Source organism: Syngnathus floridae, chromosome 22 (assembly GCF_059516105.1).
Source record: "Syngnathus floridae isolate MCC-2025c chromosome 22, RoL_Sflo_1.0, whole genome shotgun sequence".
In the NCBI taxonomy this organism is placed as follows: Eukaryota; Metazoa; Chordata; class Actinopteri; order Syngnathiformes; family Syngnathidae; genus Syngnathus; species Syngnathus floridae.
The window spans coordinates 2,218,270-2,238,641 of NC_142434.1; the positions used below are offsets into that span (position 1 = coordinate 2,218,270).

General features: G+C 42.4%; 1 protein-coding gene across 4 annotated transcripts in view; it reads left to right on the plus strand.

Annotated features, from left to right (window-relative positions):
• Positions 1–19,761, plus strand: part of dock4b (dedicator of cytokinesis 4b) — a 41,074-nt gene extending 21,313 nt beyond the window's left edge. The window contains exons 16-52 of one of the 4 annotated variants that reach the window (XM_088366857.1): positions 331–484; positions 944–1,041; positions 1,109–1,192; positions 1,678–1,778; positions 1,868–1,949; positions 2,018–2,188; positions 3,032–3,224; positions 3,284–3,420; positions 3,736–3,870; positions 4,184–4,282; positions 4,452–4,546; positions 4,711–4,786; positions 4,902–5,002; positions 5,064–5,122; positions 5,193–5,341; positions 5,418–5,503; positions 6,026–6,052; positions 6,171–6,266; positions 6,333–6,393; positions 6,473–6,566; positions 6,909–7,057; positions 7,139–7,225; positions 7,292–7,396; positions 7,611–7,752; positions 7,838–8,004; positions 9,642–9,728; positions 10,765–10,941; positions 12,350–12,433; positions 13,339–13,458; positions 13,549–13,670; positions 14,376–14,496; positions 15,111–15,192; positions 15,907–16,019; positions 16,357–16,429; positions 17,260–17,376; positions 17,741–17,802; positions 18,007–19,761. In XM_088366857.1, the coding sequence (XP_088222983.1) occupies positions 331–484; positions 944–1,041; positions 1,109–1,192; positions 1,678–1,778; positions 1,868–1,949; positions 2,018–2,188; positions 3,032–3,224; positions 3,284–3,420; positions 3,736–3,870; positions 4,184–4,282; positions 4,452–4,546; positions 4,711–4,786; positions 4,902–5,002; positions 5,064–5,122; positions 5,193–5,341; positions 5,418–5,503; positions 6,026–6,052; positions 6,171–6,266; positions 6,333–6,393; positions 6,473–6,566; positions 6,909–7,057; positions 7,139–7,225; positions 7,292–7,396; positions 7,611–7,752; positions 7,838–8,004; positions 9,642–9,728; positions 10,765–10,941; positions 12,350–12,433; positions 13,339–13,458; positions 13,549–13,670; positions 14,376–14,496; positions 15,111–15,192; positions 15,907–16,019; positions 16,357–16,429; positions 17,260–17,376; positions 17,741–17,802; positions 18,007–18,441 (4,341 nt within the window). In that variant the 3' untranslated portion in view covers positions 18,442–19,761. The remainder of the gene's footprint in view (positions 1–330; positions 485–943; positions 1,042–1,108; positions 1,193–1,677; positions 1,779–1,867; positions 1,950–2,017; positions 2,189–3,031; positions 3,225–3,283; positions 3,421–3,735; positions 3,871–4,183; positions 4,283–4,451; positions 4,547–4,710; positions 4,787–4,901; positions 5,003–5,063; positions 5,123–5,192; positions 5,342–5,417; positions 5,504–6,025; positions 6,053–6,170; positions 6,267–6,332; positions 6,394–6,472; positions 6,567–6,908; positions 7,058–7,138; positions 7,226–7,291; positions 7,397–7,610; positions 7,753–7,837; positions 8,005–9,641; positions 9,729–10,764; positions 10,942–12,349; positions 12,434–13,338; positions 13,459–13,548; positions 13,671–14,375; positions 14,497–15,110; positions 15,193–15,906; positions 16,020–16,356; positions 16,430–17,259; positions 17,377–17,740; positions 17,803–18,006) is intronic. The other 3 variants (XM_088366858.1, XM_088366860.1, XM_088366859.1) reach the window with 3 other exon arrangements.
• Positions 19,762–20,372: the final 611 nt, after the last annotated feature.

Sequence of the window (20,372 nt, forward strand, 5' to 3'; positions counted from 1 at the left end):
TAATGTATTTTTACTTCTCTGCTCGCTATACGCCATTGTCAGATTCTTCCTTGGTCGGGGGGAAAGGGGGGGGGGGGCGGGGCTAATGTCAGATGAAAGTTGCCGAAGAGCTCAATGAAAACTTCCATGGCCTAGTTTCTCGTCAGCCCCAAAATAGATGCTGAAGCAGCAGTCCAAAATGTGCCAAGCTTTCGAAGCTCCAGCGGTCTAAGGCACCGCACGCTCCATCAATAAAACAGCCCCTCCCCCTCCCGTTTGTGATTGCGTAACATCAGGTACCGACAGGTGGAATTTAGACTTGATTTATTTACTTTTTTCTCATGTGTCCAGTGTGAGGAGAACACCAACTTGGCAGAATGCACTCGCTATCTGAAACTGCCTTTCTCCAAAAGCAACATCCCGTCCAATAACCAGACGCTGAAAGGAACCAAGGAGTCTTTCTGGATCACCAGCTTCCTCTGCTCCACCAAGCTCACACAAAACGGTGAAAAGTCCTTTTTGGCCATTTTTTTTTTTTTCCTTCTCTTTATATTGGAAGCTTGCCTGATGAATTGTGGTTAAGCTCAGTCTGGTAATCGTCACAAATAAAATGGCAGGGTGAAAGCTGGGAAAAACATTTTGCTTTGGTTTTTGGGTGACCCAAACTGAATCCTGAAATTATTTATTTAAAATATAAAAAAAAAATCACAGAGAACTGTGACTTTCTTTGATTGACTGTAAAAAAAAACGCTTTGTGTGCGACAACCCAAAAAAAAAAAAAATAGACGCCTCAGGTTCAATCCAATCTGAAGAGACAAGTGAAATAATGTTTTATTCATCTTTTGGGGGACGCCGGGAAATATGCGGCTTCACTTCAAAACGTTCGTTTAGATGTGCTTTTACCTTTGGTCGGCGTAATTGAAGACGGCGGCCATGTTGACGCGGCTTTTTTTAAACATCTCAGGAGATATGCTGGACCTGTTGAAGTGGCGAGCGCACCCCGAACGGATCAACGAGAGCCTCTCCAAGCTGAAGGAGATCGACGGCTCGGAGATTGTTAAAGTATGCTCAGAATCGTAGCTGGTTGACCTTTATGACCTTTAACGTGTATTTTTTTTTTTTTTTGTAGTTCCTACAAGACACTCTGGACACACTTTTTGGTATTCTGGATGAGAGCTCCCAGAGATACGGCCTCAAGGTGTTTGACTCTCTGGTAAGCGCTTTTCTTGAAGAATAAAAAGGCTGCACCTGCTGTGGGAAGATGGAGAGACGTAAACACATGAGAGCGCCGTAAAGCAATCTGGGCACCGTCACGCTGAGCTGCTCTGATAGATCTTTGTCTCGGAGCACATGTTTCCTGCTCAGAGCGATGGAAGAAAAAAAGAATCTGCCGGATCCGATTGTCACCTTTCCATGTAGTTTTTAAATCTATGACAAAATCAGTACATTTGGAAAATGACTACTATTGAGTATGATACCAGGTATCAAAAGTATCGGTGCTCGGTATCAGTGTGTTCTAAAAAAATACTAGTTTGAAAAATAAAAAATGATTGATCATGGCAAAATCGGTGCATTTGGAAAATGATACCAGGTATCGAAAGTATCGGCGCTCGGTATCGGTGCATTCTCAAATTGTGAATACTCATTTGAAACAAAAAAATAAATTGATCATCAAAAATATAATGCTGTCTCTGGCAGGTCCACATCATCAACCTTCTCCAAGACAGCAAATTTCAGCACTTCAAGCCAGTGATGGACACCTACATTGAGAGCCACTTTGCAGGAGCTCTGTCATACAGGTGCGTTGAAGAAAGAACTCCAAATGTTTGGGCGCCCCCTTGTGGCTACACAAGAGAGCAGAGTAACTATTGAGAATATTCTGCCTAAGGGACCTGATTAAAGTTCTCAAGTGGTACGTGGACCGCATTGTGGATGCCGAGCATCAGGAACATATTCAGCAGGTCCTCAAGGTACGAGACCATTTATTGATTATCACGATTATTGTAGAGGATGTAAAGTCTGGGTATTTCTTTTCCAGGCCAGCGAGTACATCTTCAAGTATATCATCCAGTCCCGCCGCCTCTTCTCCTTGGCAACGGGGGGCCAGAACGACGAGGAGTTCCGCGTGTGCATCCATGAGCTCTTCATGTCCATTCGCTTTTTCCTCTCGCAGGAAAATAAAGGCACCAGCCCGGTGGCACAAACACAGGCAAGCGCAAATCTGGAGTCGGCATCTCAGACACACACATTTCCTCATCGTGCAGTTTCGATTGAATCGTTTCACGCTCCCAGCGGGGCTGGAGTCAAACTGTTATGACTTCTTTTTTTTTTTTTTTTTTCCCCCTGCTGGGAGAAGAGGCAGAGGGGCCTTCACGGATTTTAAGAAAGAGCAAAACAAACAGGATGAGGATGCCAATGACATTCTTGCAACGGCTCTTTGAGTGGAGAAATATCCAACGATTGCGTTTGGAAATTAACTCGGCGCTGAAATGATTATCGCTATACTATTCTGGCATGTGTGAAAAAAAAGCTACATTGGACCTGAACTGAATTGCTGTGTGGCTAAAAAAAAAAAATCACATTTTTAATTCCATGTCATTCCATATCCAATTTGGACCAACCTTTTTTTTTTTTTTTACCAATTTCATGCCATATCCTACAATAGTATTTTTTTTTATTATTATTATATATTCTTATGATTTATCATTATAGTATATATTTTTAGTATTATGATTCAAAAGCATTATTCAGCGTCCATCCACATTTTTAACTGAGCAATAATCAAGTATCCCGCCTAGTTATTATTAAGAAGGCACTTTTTATTTCAATTTTACTAAATCTCAGTTGAAGAAAGAACGAATATGAAAATATAAAAAGAATATTGGTATGTGATCTTGAGTCTGCTTCACTTAAATCCCTATTATAGGCTCATTTGTAGCCTGAGTGCTTTTAGCTGCTAAGAGTCAAGCAAAGGATTTTCAGTCTTAGGGGAAAGTGGCTCTTTAATTTCCCCGCGCATGCATAATTCATAACGACACGCTTCTGCGCACAGGCGGTGTTCCTCCGAACTTTCCCGGCCGTTTACGGCGAGCTTTTGAAGATCTTCACGGTGCGCGAGGTGGCCGGTTTCGTGCGGGAGACGCTGGGCAGCCTTCCCGCCATCGTCCACGCCGACTGCCCCTTGGAGGCCGTCAAGCTGCAGTGCCTTGCCAAGACGGTGGAGAGCCAGCTGTACATTAACCCAGGTGAGGATATTCATCACTCTGCTGATCTTCAAAGCGACAATTTTTTTTTTTTATTCTAGAATCGAGATGCATCCTGTTGCCGGTGGTGCTCCGCATCCTGCAGGCTCACATGCAGGAGCAACGAGACCTGGTCATGTGCGCTCGGATCCTCACCAGCATGCTGTCGCTCATCAAGAAGGAGGAGAACGGCACCTCTGTGAGTATTCCAAGGGTGCAAAAAAAATATTTCCCAGCCTGCAGTCTCAGATTTGGTGCCTTCAGGTCCGAGCCGAGCTAGCCGCCGCGTGCTAATGAGGACCATCAATTTAGCAAGTGCTATTCTGGACTGCTCTTTTGGGTGTGTGTGTGGTACCAGATCTAAAGCGACGTGACAGCGGTGACAGTCAATGTGCCAGCCCAGAGCATCTTCTCATTATGGCTCGGTCCAAAGCCTGTCACCTGTCTATCTTGTCAGACACACACAAACAAACACACTATTGCCATCTTCTCAACATGTGTGTTTTCTTGGCAGGAACCGGCGGTCTCGGAAGAAGTGGACCTGATTGTGGAAAGTCTTCTGGGAGTTCTTCTCAGGACTATTCTGGAAATCAGCAACCGACCGCAACCTGCCGGACCTGCCATGAGACTTCAATTCCAGGATGTCACTGTATGTGTGTGTGTTCTCGTTTTGGCAAGTCGTTATAGATTTGGAATGAAGTTACTGCAGTGGCCAACATCATTAACACAAATGGCTGTAATTAAGATTTACAATGCAACACACACTCGGGAAATGTGTGTGTGTGTTGGGGGGGGTGAATAACGATGAGCTCATCATTGACATGTCCCGAAGGCTCCTTGAGGAAATGTGTCATGTCTCCACATAACTTGCGGCTAAATTAATTAATTAGTCATTGGCAGTGATTTGATCAATTATTTCCTTGCTGAAAAAACTAAACAAAGTGAATCTTTCTGGCCGCTAGGGGGAGTTTGTGGCATGTTTGTTGGCGCTGCTCCGACAGATGAGTGACAGACACTACCAGCAGCTTCTGCAGGCCTTCAGCAGCAAAGACGACTTGAGGGTACGAGTTCAATTTTTACGAAATAGAAAAGTAAGAGAATGACACTTTGTGGATTTAGAACAACCTTAAGAATGGTCTGCTAGCTTAATGCTAACATATAAACCATTGGAACACAAATGGTGCTGCAACACAAGTTGACTACAATAGTGTTTTTTTATTTTTGGTGCAGGACTTCCTCCTTCAGATCTTCACGGTCTTCAGGATTCTCATCCGACCCGAGATGTTCTCTAAAGATTGGACTGTCATGCGACTGGTTACCAACAAGTAAGCTCCAAAGATATTTTTTGTACTTTCTTTCTCCCAAGTTGCTTCTCTACAGCAATTTTTATTTTGGAAAATAAATCAAGGGCCACCCACCTCTGCTGCGGAGCTTTTTTTATTTTTATTTCTTTATTTTTGTGAGTGACTCTCTGTGGTGCTGCTTACAGCGTCATTATCACCACCGTCCTCTACCTCTCCGAAGCCCTGCGGAAAAACTTTCTCAATGACAAGTTTGACTACAAGGTAAGGTAAAAAAAAAAAAAAATCAAAAAGAAGCCTACAAGCCGCTAAGCTGCTTTTTTTATGGGCCTTAAATCAAACTGATGTTCAGTGTAGGCGTGTTTTTTTTTTCTTCTAGGTGTGGGATTCGTATTTCTACTTGTCAGTTTTGTTTATCAACCAGCCCTGCCTTCAACTGGAGTCGTTTTCTCCCTCAAAGAGGAAGAAGACTTTGGAAAAGTAAGTTGAGGATTACAAGCGGGCACGTCGACGTCACGTCACGCCGTGTTCTTGTATGTAGGTATGGCGACATGAGGGTGATGATGGGCTGTGAGATCTTCAGTATGTGGCAGAATTTAGGTGAGATGATTCCAGGAATGCGAAATATACGAAGTTGGATTAAATATATTTTTTTGCCGCACGTCTCCAGGGGAGCACAAGTTGAACTTCATCCCGGCGATGATCGGTCCGTTCCTGGAGGTGACGCTGGTGCCTCAGCCCGATTTGAGGAACGTCATGATCCCCATCTTTCATGACATGATGGATTGGGAGCAGAGACGTAGCGGCAATTTTAAACAGGTACGCTTCGAAGCTGTAAATTTCAGACTTGAAGTCATCTGCCCTTTTTAGTTTATTTTATTTATTTCTCACGTAGGTGGAGGCAAAGCTAATCGACAAACTGGACAGCCTGATGTCAGAAGGCAAAGGAGACGAGACGTACAGGGAGCTCTTCAACAGCATGTGAGTCGGACGAATTTATTTACGACAGATCAAAACGATTCAAAACAAAATCATAAGGTCCTCACGGCCAAAGATATTTTTTTATCGAGCTTTTCTCTTCATAACAAAGAGATGTGAGAAGATGGCTTTGGTATCTTAGCAACCAATAAGCCCTGCTAGAAACAAACACATTCTTTTTGTTAGCTTTGAATGACTTCAAGGTGTATTTATGGGTCCATAATAAAAAGGTGAGTGACTGGGGGGGGGGTCAGAGTTCATCTCCACTTTGCATATTCACACACTGTGTCCAGTCTTGGTCCACTCCGTCCTTGTCTTTCCAGGTTTGTGCTCCTGCATGCTTAATGTGCGTGTACATCTCATTTCTTTCAAAGTTTTGTCCTTCAGTCCTCCTTAGTGAGCCGTTGACACTTATTTTTTATTTTTTTTTAAAGCGCTACTAACCCCAAAACTAACCCGAGTGTGCATGCGTGCCGGTATTAATCGTATTAATTTATCCCGCCTATGCTTTCCCGCCTGGAGTAGAATTCCTCTGTTTGGTCCGTACCCGAGGTAAGACGCTCTTCTCGGTTTGTCGTTTGTGAGTCCAAAAATGCTCCTCAGTTGGGTCCAGTGTCTTTCTATCTCATGCGTTTATTTATTTTTTTTAACCTCATTCGTCTTTTGGCAGCTTGCTGAAGAAGATCGAGCGGGAAACGTGGCGGGAGAGCGGCATCTCCCTCATCGCCACCGTCACCCGATTAATGGAGAGGTTGCTGGATTACAGGTGAAAGGTCACCCTGGCTTCAAAATGTATTCATTTATTTAATTTCAATGCTGATTTTTGTCACAGGGACTGTATGAAACTCGGGGAAGTGGATGGCAAGAAAATAGGATGCACTGTCAGCTTATTGGTGAGTGCAATGCCGAAAAACGGGAATTTGGATTTGTGTGATTTAAAAAAACGACATCCGGTTTGTTACGGCTTTGCAGAACTTCTACAAAACAGAACTGAACAAGGAGGAAATGTATATCCGTTACATCCACAAGCTGTATGACCTGCACCTCAAGGCGCAGAACTACACAGGTAACCACCAGAAGGTTTATTTATTAAAGCACGGGTTAGGGTGTCAAACATAAGGCCCGGGGGCCAGATACGGCCCGCCACATCATTTTATGTGGCCCCATTGACAAATTGTACAAATTGTCTTCACTTTTAATCTTTATTACTAAATTATCATTAATTACCTTAAAAAATATGAATATATATCATTATATATTAAATAGAGCAATTTTTATTTATAATTTTATGATCATTTTTATTCACCTTTTTAAAATATTTGAATTTTTTTTTTTACTAGTTATTCATCAGTTAGTTGTGTAGCCCAGACTGTGTCCGATAATAACCCCGAGCCCCTAATCAATACAGAGGCGTCATACACCCTGTTGCTGTACGACGAGCTCCTGGAGTGGTCGGACAGGCCCCTGCGAGAGTTCCTCAACTACCCCATGCAGAGCGAGTGGCAGCGGAAGGAGTTTTTGCACCTCACCATTGTCCAGAACTTTGACAGAGGCAAGGTGAGCAGTGGAAAGCCGGTGTTGACCTTGAATTCTGTAAGAAACTTTTCGTCCAAATAAATCCTGTTTTGGTGTTATCAGTGTTGGGAGAACGGAATCATCTTGTGCCGAGAATTGGCCGACCAGTATGAGTCCTACTATGACTACAGGAACCTCAGCAAGATGAGGGTGAGAAACCCACAGCAATTATTTTTTCTTAATTGCCTTTTCATGCATTTCAATTTGCTGTGCTAGATGATGGAAGCGTCGCTGTATGACAAGATCATGGACCAGCAAAGGCTTGAGCCGGAATTCTTCAGGGTGGGATTCTACGGAAAGAAGTTCCCTTTTTTCTTACGGGTAAATAACTTGGTTTAAGTAGAGTATGACCAAAGTTATCTCCAGTGATGTCATCAATATATCTTTTTTTGATTTATTTTTCCTGCTGAGTTCTTAAAGAAGTAACACGCCCAAAAGGAGAGTTGTATTTTCCAATGCTAATGTCCTGTGCAGTAGCAGCGTACCACCAGCAGGTGGCAAACTAAGCCCACACTGGTTTTCGTCGCCTCCTCAGAATAAGGAGTTTGTGTGCCGTGGCCACGACTACGAGAGGCTGGAGGCCTTCCAGCAACGGATGCTCAACGAGTTCCCGCACGCCATCGCCATGCAGCATGTCAACCAGCCGGACCAGACCATCTACCAGGCCGACGCGCAGTGTATCCAAATGTTCTCTTTTGCAACCATTTCAAATGTTTATGGTCCAATTGCTTTTTTCCCTTAACACACGGGCGACCCTTCCAGACTTGCAGATCTACGCCGTAACGCCGATCCCCGAGAGCCAGGATGTTCTCCAGAGGGACGGCGTGCCCGACAACATCAAGAGCTTCTACAAGTTCAATCACATCTGGCGCTTTCGATACGATCGGCCCTTTCACAAGGGCACCAAAGACAAGGAGAATGAGTTCAAGGTAATTGAATACCATATATGTGTGCATCTATCTATCTATCTCTCTATCTCTCTATCTATCTATCTATCTATCTATCTATCTATCTATCTATCTATCTATCTATCTATCTATCTATCTATCTATCTATCTATCTATCTATCTATCTATCTATCTATCTGTCTGTCTGTCTGTCTGTCTGTCTGTCTGTCTGTCTGTCTGTCTGTCTGTCTGTCTGTCTGTCTGTCCGTCCGTCCGTCCGTCCGTCCGTCCGTCCGTCCGTCCGTCCGTCCGTCCGTCCGTCCGTCCGTCCGTCCGTCTCTGTGTCTCTGTCTCTGTGTCTCTGTCTCTGTGTCTTCTCTGTCTGTCTGTCTCTCTCTCTCTCTCTCTGTCTGTCTGTCTGTCTGTCTGTCTGTCTGTCTGTCTGTCTCTATCTCTCTCTATCTCTCTCTATCTCTATCTCTCTATCTCTCTATCTCTCTCTATCTCTCTCTATCTCTCTCTATCTCTCTCTATCTCTATCTCTCTATCTCTCTCTATCTCTCTCTATCTCTCTCTATCTCTCTATCTATCTATCTATCTATCTAAAAAAAATATGTATGTGTATATATATATATATATATATATATATATATATATAAAATAACAGTATATTTTTATATTTAATAATTAAAAAAATAAAACAATAAAAAACTATACATATTTATATATATATATATATATATATACTATATAGATAGATATAGATATATAGATATCGATATATATATATATATCTATATATCTATATATCTATGTCTCTCTCTCTATATATATATATATATATATATATATATATATATATATATATTTTTTTTTTTTTTTTTGGAATGCGGACACGCAGGTACTAATGAGTGTGTATATTGCACATATATTATTCATCCAGAGTCCTGTAGAACTAATTATAGTATGGAACGGTCATGCACATCTTAGCAACGATGAGCGTGCACACACTTGAAACTCCCGCACGGCCTTCTCTGTGCACGTTACCTTATTTAGCATTCATCAAAAGCTACTCGCGCTCACATTATGTCGTTCCAACACTTAATGAAGTCCGCTCAAGCTGAGATTGTTTTATCCAGGCTGGAGAAAAATACCCAAAAGGTCACGCTTATATTCGTAAGCCGTACGGTATTAACGTGTTCTTTTCATGTACGTTTCATGGGCTTAAATGAAGCACAACATCGATGAAGGTCACGCGGGTCGGCGAGTGGCTCCTTCATCATCGATCGGCGGCGCTCGCTACTGGAGTGTCCTTGAGCAAGACATGCTACAATCTTAAATAAATAAATAAAATGACTCATAAAAATATTCTTTAACTGTTACTGCGATACATGATTGATGATACAGTTTAATAAATACAGTTTGGATTTACAATTATTTTTCGCCCCTTTTACGATCTCCATTATTTTTGATGCTTTTACAGTCGCCGTGGCTTTTATAGCTTTTTGGCGTTTGCTGTCAGAGCGACCTTGCGGTATTGACGAGCACGCTAGCCGACGAGCTAAGTGCCGCCATGTCAATTGATGGTGGCAGATATAAGACGTGACATATGACCTTACTCCTTTAAGTGGACGCTTGGAGAAGTGTTTTTCCTAATGTGTGTGTGTGTGCTGTTGCAGAGCCTGTGGGTGGAGAGGACCACCCTGACACTGGTCCAGAGTCTTCCCGGTATCTCGCGGTGGTTCGAGGTGGATAAACGAGATCTGGTGAGCACCGACGAGTCCAATTTTAGCAGGTTGACATTTAAAGCACAAAGTATTGATCCGAGTTATTGCATTGGACAACAATAATGTCATATTGGCTAGCGTGTAATCATCCAACATTTAATTGTTTTTATGACAAACGACCATTTTTAAATCTTCGGGAAACATATTTCTGTGTTGATACATTTAAGAGCGTGGTGTGAAATTGTGGATTACAAAAGCAGTGATGACAGTGGTGATGCAATAGTATATAAAATATGATGCTAGCGAAAGCGCTATTAAAGAGGATTAAGGCATCGGTATAACAGGAGAAGGAAAAAAAAAAAGCTTTTTTTTTTTTAAGCATCATATTCAAGGATGACCCAATACTAATTATCTCCTGCACGTCATCCTCAAAGCCGCTGTGCTTTTTATACACACAATAAATCGAAAGATTACAAAAAAAGGTGATGAAAGGCATTTTATCGTCTTTAAGTGCATTGTGTTGCGTTTGTGGCCCGCAAATGACTCAGTACACGCAGGCAGTTGGCTTTTTAATTGAAACGACTGTAATCACTCTGAAAGCGCGCGGCGTCGCATTTAAAGTCAACACCCCGCCATTGCCCAATGCTTAAACGGCAAAATGTACCAAAAAGACGCATGTTAGCAATTAGCATCAGGCGCGCTGAGCTCAAATTGGAAATTAGCAACGCGATCACACATTAAAGAACCTCCTGGACTTCAATTTGCTGAGTCGAAGTAGTTGTTTGCCATCGAAAAGGCCACATTAAGGATATTGATAGCTTCCATCGACTACATCCGAGAGGCCCAAAAGTAACTTCGGTCTAACCGCTGGCATATAATAAGAGATTTGAGTCACGTGACTTAAGTCTGCACTGTTAAGAGTTACCTGGGGAAAACTAAAAAAAGACTTAGCTTGATATTTATTTTACTATAAAAAAAAAAATCGCAAAAGTCTACTTGAATTGATTTATCGAAGCATTTCAACAGGGGGGTGTAGACTTTTGCAATTTGACGATGATCTTAATTGTGATTGCAGGTGGAGGTGAGTCCGCTGGAGAACGCCATCGAGGTCATCGAGAACAAGAACTTGCAGCTGCGCACGCTGATCACGCAGTGCCAGAGTCGTCAGATGCAGAACGTCAACCCTCTCACCATGTGCCTCAACGGTGTCATCGACGCCGCCGTCAACGGGGGCCTGGCCCGCTACCAAGAGGTACGGATGGAATGACTGATGATGATGATGCGTGGGGGGGTTTAAGTGGGGGATAAATGGATGGATGAAGGTTTGATGGAGGGGCGGTCATGGAGGCTGGGACTATGAAACGAGTCCTTGAGCTGTTGGAGTACCTCAATTGGGACAAAAAATGATCAACCTGGTGACTGTTTATTTGGTGTGCGCCATCAGGAATACGAGACTAGCTAGCCGCTAGTCAAAATGTATTCTTTAATAAATATCAAGTGCAAAAAAGGGTGAGAATATTTAAATGTTTCATTAAATAATATTTTGGATTTTTTTATATTGTTAGAAAATTATAATATATATATATAATTATAAAATTATATTTTCAAAATATTTTCAACATATTTTTAGAAATATTTAAAGTGACTGCATGGATCCTTTAATTTTGTCTGAAGTCTAGGGATCAAAAGTTGGATAAATAAATCCACTGCCGTGGTTTCAACAAAACGGAAGAAAAAGCCCATCTCGAAAATGTTTTTCCGCCCTCGACGCTGTGAGTGGACTGGCGCAGCGTGTCGCATAGCAACCGATTTTCCACGGAGAGGCACTTGAGCGGGGCGGGTGTTTGCGTCGAGCCGGAGCGGCCTCCACGTAGATGTTTACACTGAGCGAAGTAGTTTTTCCTCATAAGCGGCGTTTTCACGAGGGCTTCTTTTGCTCCAGGAAATTGAATCAAGCCCACGGCAAGCACCGCCCCAGCCTCGGTTAATTTCCCCAGCGCGATTCCGATTGACAGCTGTGGAGGTTCGTTCGGCGACAAACGAAGGCGAAATTGCGGTTATTAATATTCAGATTTATTGCTTTAATTCGAGCCCAAGTCCCTTTTGGGAGGTTGCGGAGGGGATGCTGTCTGATTTATTTCAGCTCCTCCCTGTTCTAATTGGACTTCTTCAAATGATTGACTGAGCCACTCGCTCGCTAGTCACTCAATCCTCGGAATTTCCATGAAAGCTCAAGGTCTATTGATTATTTTTGCTGCCTCTTTTCAGTTATTATTTTTGATGTTGAACTCGGCTGCATCGTTAACGATTGATACGTATGACCCAATTAAGTCAAATCAAGCTTGTTTTGATTTTATCTATTTTTAACTAGCATTTGTTTAATTAATAAAAATTGAGAACAACAAAAAGAGATGTTTTATTTTATTTCTTATTAACAGGCACTTGTTTAATTAATAGATAAATGAATAAAAATCCATTGTAGGACAACAAAATGAAGACTGCACCATTGTTCTCCGTTTGTTTCTTTGTCAGTTTGCTCTTAAAACTTTATTTTTGTCTGTCGGCCCGGGGGATTCAGATAACAAGGTAAAGGAGGGGGGGAAAATAAAACGTCCTGCTGTTTCCTGTTTGTGCCTAACAGATGTTTTGTCTTCACACAGGCCTTTTTTGTGAAGGACTATGTGATGAATCACCCCGAGGACGGGGAGAAGATCGGACGCCTGAGAGAACTCATGTTTGAACAGGTTGGTAACAGTAGATTAAAGCTACAGTCAGTTTTTTTTTTTTTTTTTTTTTTATATAGCATCCCCCTGTTCCCACCTACACAAACAAAACAGCTTGAATAAAAAGTAAGCATTGCTTTTGGTCATGTGAGGCGAAATTTGTTGAAGTGTCGGCCAATCACATGATGCTAATGCTAGGTTTCCAGAATTCCACACAAGTAGGCAATATTTTATTATTTTATTTAGTTTTTAATCTATTTTATTCATACTAATAATAATGGAAAAAAACTAGCACCATGGAGAGTCAGTCTGGATTATTTTATTATTTTATTTTTTAAATTTATTTAATTTCTAATAATAATGAAAAACAAAACTAGCACCACGGAGAGCGACGCTGGATAGAATCCAAACAAAACAAGCTGACGTTGGAGAGTCACGCAAGATTATTTTATTTATTTCATTTATAATAATAATAATGAAAAACAAAACTAGCACCATGGAGAGCGACGCTGGGTAACATCCAAACAAAACCAGCTAACTCGCGAACCTTGACATCCGCCGCTTTTGGATGTTTAATTGCTCCGATAAAAAGGTGGAAAAACAGGACACATCTGTTGGCGTGAGGAGGCTTATGTTGAATATGAATATGAAACATAGACGGCTGGCAAAGGCGGCAGACATGTTTGAAGAATGGCCACAGGGGAGGACGGCTAGGTCACGGGGACAAGAAACAAACAAGGCAGGAAGGAGGAGAAAAGAAGCTCGCTATGCTTGACTGCACATCGCCATGACCTCTTTGGAAGAAACTTTCGAGGGGGGGGGAAGAGTTGAACAAAGTCCTCAGAGGGAATGATGAAACAGCTGCGTGCTTAAGTCCCTTGAAGATTTTAACACCCCAATATACAAGGCCTGTGTTTATTTTGCAGGCGCATATTTTGGAATACGGCCTGGCTGTGCACGAGAAGGTCGTACCTCAGGACATGAGGCCTCTGCACAAGAAGCTAGTGGACCAGTTCCATCTGATGAAATCCAGTCTGGGCATACAGGTTGGTAGCGCCCCTATGCCAGAGGCCTCTGCTGGGAAATTCAAAGTGTTTCAGCTTGATTTTTTTTTTGGGGTTGTGCCCCAAATGCAGGAGTTCCCGCCTTATGTGCGAGCAAGCCCGGTGCACTTCACCAATGGAAGCCCACGCACATGTAGGAATTCGGTGCCCAGCATTATTAGCCCTGATGGCAGCAGAGGGGTCGCCAGACGAAGGTGACCAAACCCATATATACATTATTTTTATTATTTATATTATATAAATTATTATATAAATGTATTATATTTATATTATTATATATTTTTTTACATTTTTAGAAAACTTTTTAAGGTAAAATTAGCAGTCACTAGATTGTTAAAATAAAAATTTAATTTACTAAAAAAAAAAACTGAAGTATTTTAAATACAATTTAATTCTAAATTAAAATATTTAGTTTGGAAAAAAATAAAAATGTAATTTACAAAAAAAAAAATGAAGTATTTTAAATACAATTTAATTCTAAATTAAAATATTTAGTTTGGAAAAAAGATTGAATGACCGAGAAAAAGTGGTGCAGACGTGGCTTTAATAACAAATCACTACGTAACTTCTTCTTTCCTCATTTATTGAAAACTTTCCCGCACTTTCTCGTCACCTCAAACGTGTGTTGACGTGTTGGGTGACCCTGCCACGCTGTCTCCCCGCGACATTTGATCCCAGGGGGCAGCGGCACAGAGGAAGATACTTGACACGGAAATTTATATTTATAAGCCATTTCAAGCCAACCTCCATTTTCCTTCCATTTATATTTTTGTCTTTCTTCTCTTCCTCTTTCTCTGTGCGGCTCTTGTTGCACCCTGGTGAGTTTCCAAAATAGCTCAACATCTGATTTTATTGATTGTTCCTTCTCGGATTTGACACTTTTTTTGCACCCCTACCAGTCTCCTCAGCTACCCGGCGGTGAACCGCTACTCCTCGTCCTCGCTCTCCTCGCAGGCGTCCAACGAGGTCAGCAACATCACGGGGCAGTCGGAGAGCTCGGATGAAGTCTTCAACATGCAGGTACTTGAACGCACCGGGCGAAGGTGGACTCACTGAGTTTGAAACGCAATGCATCAAAAAAAGCTTCAAATTCATGTCTGAGGGAATAAGAGAGCTCAAAATGGTCTTTATTTATTTTGACCTTTTTTTTATACTGCCTGGAATTTCTTTTTGACAATGATTTTTGTTTTAAATCAATTATTTATTTTTCTAACTTTTTTATACTGCCTGGATTTTTTTTTTTTGACAGCCGTTACGATGGATGCACATATACTGTTGCAATTGTAGGCTCATGTTGCACCATGGCCAATTTTTTTTTTTTTTCATTTTGTCATGATTTTGTTAGTTGGGACCAAACGTAGTTGCCGCTGAGCCCCGCAGTCGTGTCCTTTGAAAGCAAAGCTCTTGTCAGGCACCAGGCGAGGAGGAGCTCAAGCGCCACTCCGCACCCGTTAAAGCCTCTTGAGCCATTTTGACTTTGTACTTTTTTTTTTTTTTTTATTGGAGAACGCTGGGCGAGATGGCCTGGCTTTGACGTCAGACGTACTCTCTCTCGCACGACTCATCAATGGCGGGGATAGAAGAACAGTTTGATGGCTCACGGTGATAACCTCCTACTTTGTTTCTCATCCCAGCCCAGTCCGTCTACCTCGAGCCTGAGCTCCAACCACTCCGCCTCGCCCAATGTCACCAGCTCAGCGCCCTCCAGTGCCAGAGGTGAGAACTGATCACCCTTTAAATAGGCCGACTGACAGGGGTGTCAAACCTGAGGCACGTGGGCCGGATTCGGCCCACCAAATAATTTTATGTGGCCCGCTTCTTGTGTCATTACTTCCAATTTGTCTATTTAAAATATTTCAAAACTAGTTCTAGATCACCTGGGTTGTTTCTTGTCTTTCAAGTCACGTATAGGAAACGTTGTCATCCCGCTTTGGAGGCGAGATAGACAGCCCAGACGGCACGATGCACATTAACTACGACAAGGGAGGTTGGAGAATGAAAAGTTCCGAAGTGAGCGATGGAAGGAATACCAAATGAAAAATAAGCGGGGAGCGCAAGGGGGACAACCTCTTGGACCGACCTCATTACAGTCTCAGCCGAATATCTAAGATCTTCTCTCGCCTTATCACGCTATATTTCAGCCTGATCCAAATCATAAAAAGAGTGAATATACGCCGACATTTATGGACGCGTGGACTCTCCACGTTGGCGAGCAGCTGGCGGCGGGCGGCGCCCTTATAAACGTAGCCCCGTGGCTTGCAGTAAAGCCCGTTGTGACTTATCGCTTGTATGTTCTTATCTGGCTGAGAGCCAAGCGGCAAATGTCGTCCACTCCGAAGGAGGACTATTTATCATGTTGCGGTTCGGGGGGGGGGTTGGACTCCGATCTTGGCGTGTAACAGTCTTCTGACTCATGGTCGCCCACTGCAGGTTCGCCGCAGATGGGCGAGAAACACAAGCATTCCAGAGAGAACAACGCCTGCCTGTCGCCGAGAGAGAGACCCGTCAGCGCCATCTTTCCAAACCCTATGGACCCTGCGCAGGTTAAAATATATTCTTTTGAAAGATTTAGCAGCAATCTAGCGTAGGCTGAGGTTTTATTGAGGTTATTGAAAAAGAACATTCTTGCTTTTCACAGCCAAGGCCAAGCGCGTACGCACTTCAGCCTTGGCGGCGGCTTTTTATTTATAAAGGAAAATAAACAACATATATGTTTGCTATCTCAAGGCTCTTCAACTCCCGCTCATACTTCAGCTGCACACATGTTGTGTAAGAAATATAGGCCGTCATGTTAGCTGATAATGGATTCTTGATGATTTTTTTTTTTTCTAGTACATTTTTGTGGCGCCATCTTGAATATTTTTTTGTGTGTGTCCGCAGAGGGCCGCCCCTCATCAAATAGGGGACACCACGTTACCTCGCAGTGACCCCAACCTCTCGGCTCCAGACAAAGGTAATACTTGACTCTAAACGCAAGCTAGCCATGTTTCTCGGAATGACCCTCAAGTGTTGACTTGAGTTTTCCGACTGTATCGAACACGTCACCGCTTTTGTGTGTTGTGTTTGAAGCCGGATATCTAATTAGAGCGGGGATTTGCGTGACTCATACATTTGCAGGCTTTGTTGACTGATGTGTGCGGAATTCATAAATATGAATTCACATTTATCAGCAAAGCCCCGGGTTATGTTTTTTTTTTTTACCCCTCTAGCAGAAATATATACAAAAAAAAGATGCGTTCTGCATTTTCCTTTCATGAACGCTGTCACGGAAAAAAAACAACAAATAATTAGCGACAACGATATGTGGAGATGATGTTTCCTTGCCGCGGTAGCGCGTGCAAATGAGGAAGTGCCGCCACAATATGGTAACTTGACACCTTTAGCGACGCTACGCCGCAATTAACACCGAAGAAGTGAAGTGTGACAATTTGCAGAAAAACTCGCCATCACATCTTCGGCGTGGAGATGACACGTTCTAATTGCGGATACAGCGAGTTAGCTCGTGTTGTTCACAGAAACGTCGAGAAATGAGCTTATGAAATATTCTACTTTAGATTCAGTATAATAATAATACAAACAATAATAATAAATAAATATCTGCATAAATTAAATTAATAATATTATTCGTTTTCCCCAATGTTCCCTTGGCATGCTCATATTTCCATTGATTCGCTCGACTTAACCCGCATGCTTGTTATGGTCGTGCATGCCTCCATCATTTTTGTTATTTTTGTTTGTTGTGGTCGTCATGGTGATGTTGATGTCTCCGTGTGCCGTCAAAAGTGCGACCCACGCCCAGTAGTTGGAGCCTGGACAGCGTCAAAGAGGGCGTGGTGTCCTTCTCTGACCCTGTTGGCAAGCTGCTAGTCCCTCCCATCCCTCCCAGGCCACCGTACACAGGTATTCCATTCCGACTACCACCTCCCATGTATATTTATTTGACCGGTCCCATTTGAGAATTGTTATTTACGTCTTTAGCCTGGATTTGTACTACATCGATGCTGGAGCTCCCCCCCTCCCTTTTTTTTTGTGCAAAAGGCGACAGCAGCTGTTTCATGTCTAAAAAGCATTTAAGGCCGCCCCAAGGACCCGTACGACACGGGCAAGCATTTGATTCATTCACGCTTGAAGCCCCCTCGTCTCTGAGCTGCATGTGTGGATGTTTGCATGAGTCACGCTGCGTCACGGCGCTGGTGGGCGCAAAAAAAAAAAAAACATTTGAATGTAGCCTTCGTTTCACCACCTCTGCTTTTCTACCACGCAGCCTCTTCGGCGAAGAACATGAGGTCGCAGTCTCCCATTCTCATGTCCAGGTCGCCGCAAAAGGTTGGTTCAATAGGATTGTAAATAACACAGAGGCGGATTTCGAAGACAGTAGCACCCGCTGTCTAAATTACATGAAGACGGATGGTAACAGAATGTGCTCGTAAATCGGCGACTACCTGCGGTTCGATTCGCTATAAAGCTAATTGGATGAAGTCAGGACTGACAACAGGAAGAAGTAATGGTGTTTGCGTCCCACTCCACTAGGCCACCATGCCGCCCTTCACCCCGTCGCCGACCGAGTGCCACTCCACAAGCCTGGTGTCCAACTCGCCCGTCCTCTCGGGCAGCTACAGCAGCGGCATCTCCTCGCTCAGCCGCTGCAGCGTATCCGAGGCGTCGGGGACTGAGTTGCCCGCCGGCGAGCAGCCCACCCCGCCCATGGCCACCACGCCAGGCCCGGACGAACCCGTGCGGAGAGAAAACAAGACGCCGCCGCCTTACAGCGTCTACGAGAGGAACAACCCGCGAAGCAGACCCGTGCCGCTGCCCCATAGCTTATCCATCCCCCCGCAGACGGACCCTCCCGCCCTTCCCCCTAAACCTCACCAGTTACGCACGGGCAGCATGAAGCTAGACGGAACCTCGGACCCTCGCGTCCCCAGGCCGAGGCCTCTCCCCCGGAAGGTGTCCCAGCTATAGGAAGACGGGAATGTGGCGGGAAGAAACACACTGGCATTATTTGCACTTTTCTACTGGGCACTCTTTTTTTTTTTTTTCCCAGCTTCCCATTCCTATAAAAGACAGGCAGTTTTTAAAAAGTGAACAGTTTTTATATAGCTTACACTTTAAAGGACAATTTTGATAGGCGTTATCATTTCGCATACACTGTATGAGAATTGTTTGGCCTTAAGTATTGGAAATCTTGCACGTTTTTTTTTTTTTTTTGTAACAATTGTACATTTGTACACTGTATGGCTAACATGGTGCTTGAAAAAAGAGCATGCACTTTGATTAAAGTGTAGTTAAAAAAAATCTAGTCATATCCACATGAGCAACGGTACGATAAATTGACTTTTTAACTTTCCTGTTTGAAGACCAGCAAATATTTTCGTCTCCTTCACAACCCGCTGCCCTTTGTAGACTTTTTCCTCCCCCAATCAGCTTTGCACTTTTTACAATGAAGACTGAAATAGGACCAAACGCGTTGGCAAATATTGGCATTTTGCATGCTTTAGAGGCTGGACTTGTCCTTGACCACATTGCATGACCTTAAACGGGTGGGGTACAAGTATTGTGCCAAAGTATAATGCACAACGGAACACTTTTTTTCCTCCGCCCCTTCAAATAGTGCCAAGAAGCCAAGGAAATGCTCAACTCAGCAGAGACTCTGAAAGGTGATTAGTGAAGCCCCGCCCCCAAGTCCTCGAATCCACTCATCAAATGTCATTTTAAGCACAATTCTCTGATGCTGTCACGATAAATACTGTTTTGTATCCTCTGAGTAATTGGAGCCGAAATCAAATGTACAAAGTCGATTATTGTTGACCGCACTAAGAAAATGAAAAAGTATTATGAAGCATCAAATATTCCTAAATTATGAATCCAGTGATGCTTTTTTGAGAGTGGGTTCGGGAGGGGAGGGGATTAGCTTTAGTATTGTTTGTACGTCTCAATTTTGTAGTTGTTTTATGAGTTGTTGTGAATTTTTTTTTTTGTTTTTTTTTTACATGAAATATTCCTAATCAGTTCTGGAGAAACTGTAAATTATGTGATGAGATTAATGTAAGTAAGCCAAATATTAAAAAAAAAATGTGTATTGCAATTTATGTAAATACTGTGTTTTTAACAAAATGTAGTTATAACAATTTACAGCTTTGAATGTAATGTTGAAGCAGCAAATGATTATTATTATAAATGTGGAAACTTTTATGGGTTTTGTGAGTGTAGAAAAATAAAAGGTCATGCTTTAATGACGCCTAACACATTTACAAGTTCAATAAACTGCCCACTGGAAATGTTGCTTGTTGTGTTATTAGGTTCATTTAAATTAAATATTGGTTGGGCAAGCAAGTAAAAATAGTTTTTAGTCTAATAAGAGCCATCAGCCAAAAAAATGTATAAATGAATTTCTATCAAATATGCATAATCCATTCTTTGTTTTCATTCTGCAGATGATTTAAAAAACAAACAAACAAAAGGTTATCGTATTCAAATCTCCAGGAATTTAAGTTTTTTAAGTGTATCACATCGCTGGACAAAAAACCACAAGGGGGCGCTAATTCCCCAGTAAACTCCCCCACAGAAAATAAATAAATAGATAAAAAATATAAAAAAAAAAAATTTAAAAAAAAAATATATATATATATATATATATATATATATATATATGTACTCTCTAAATACTATGCTGTAAATATTGTGCACTTTTTGCAGGGTAGTCATTACATTTAGCGTGATGTTTCTGCAGCACCATTCTAAAAGCACTAAATATCCTCCATTTAGAGCCAGTAATGATACGAAATTATCAGCGGTGTGAGGAAAACAGCGCTGGGTATTTAGTCAGCGCTGCCTCGGGTACATTTTGGATAACACACAACCACAGAGAACCCCAAAGGTGTTTGTCTCTTTTT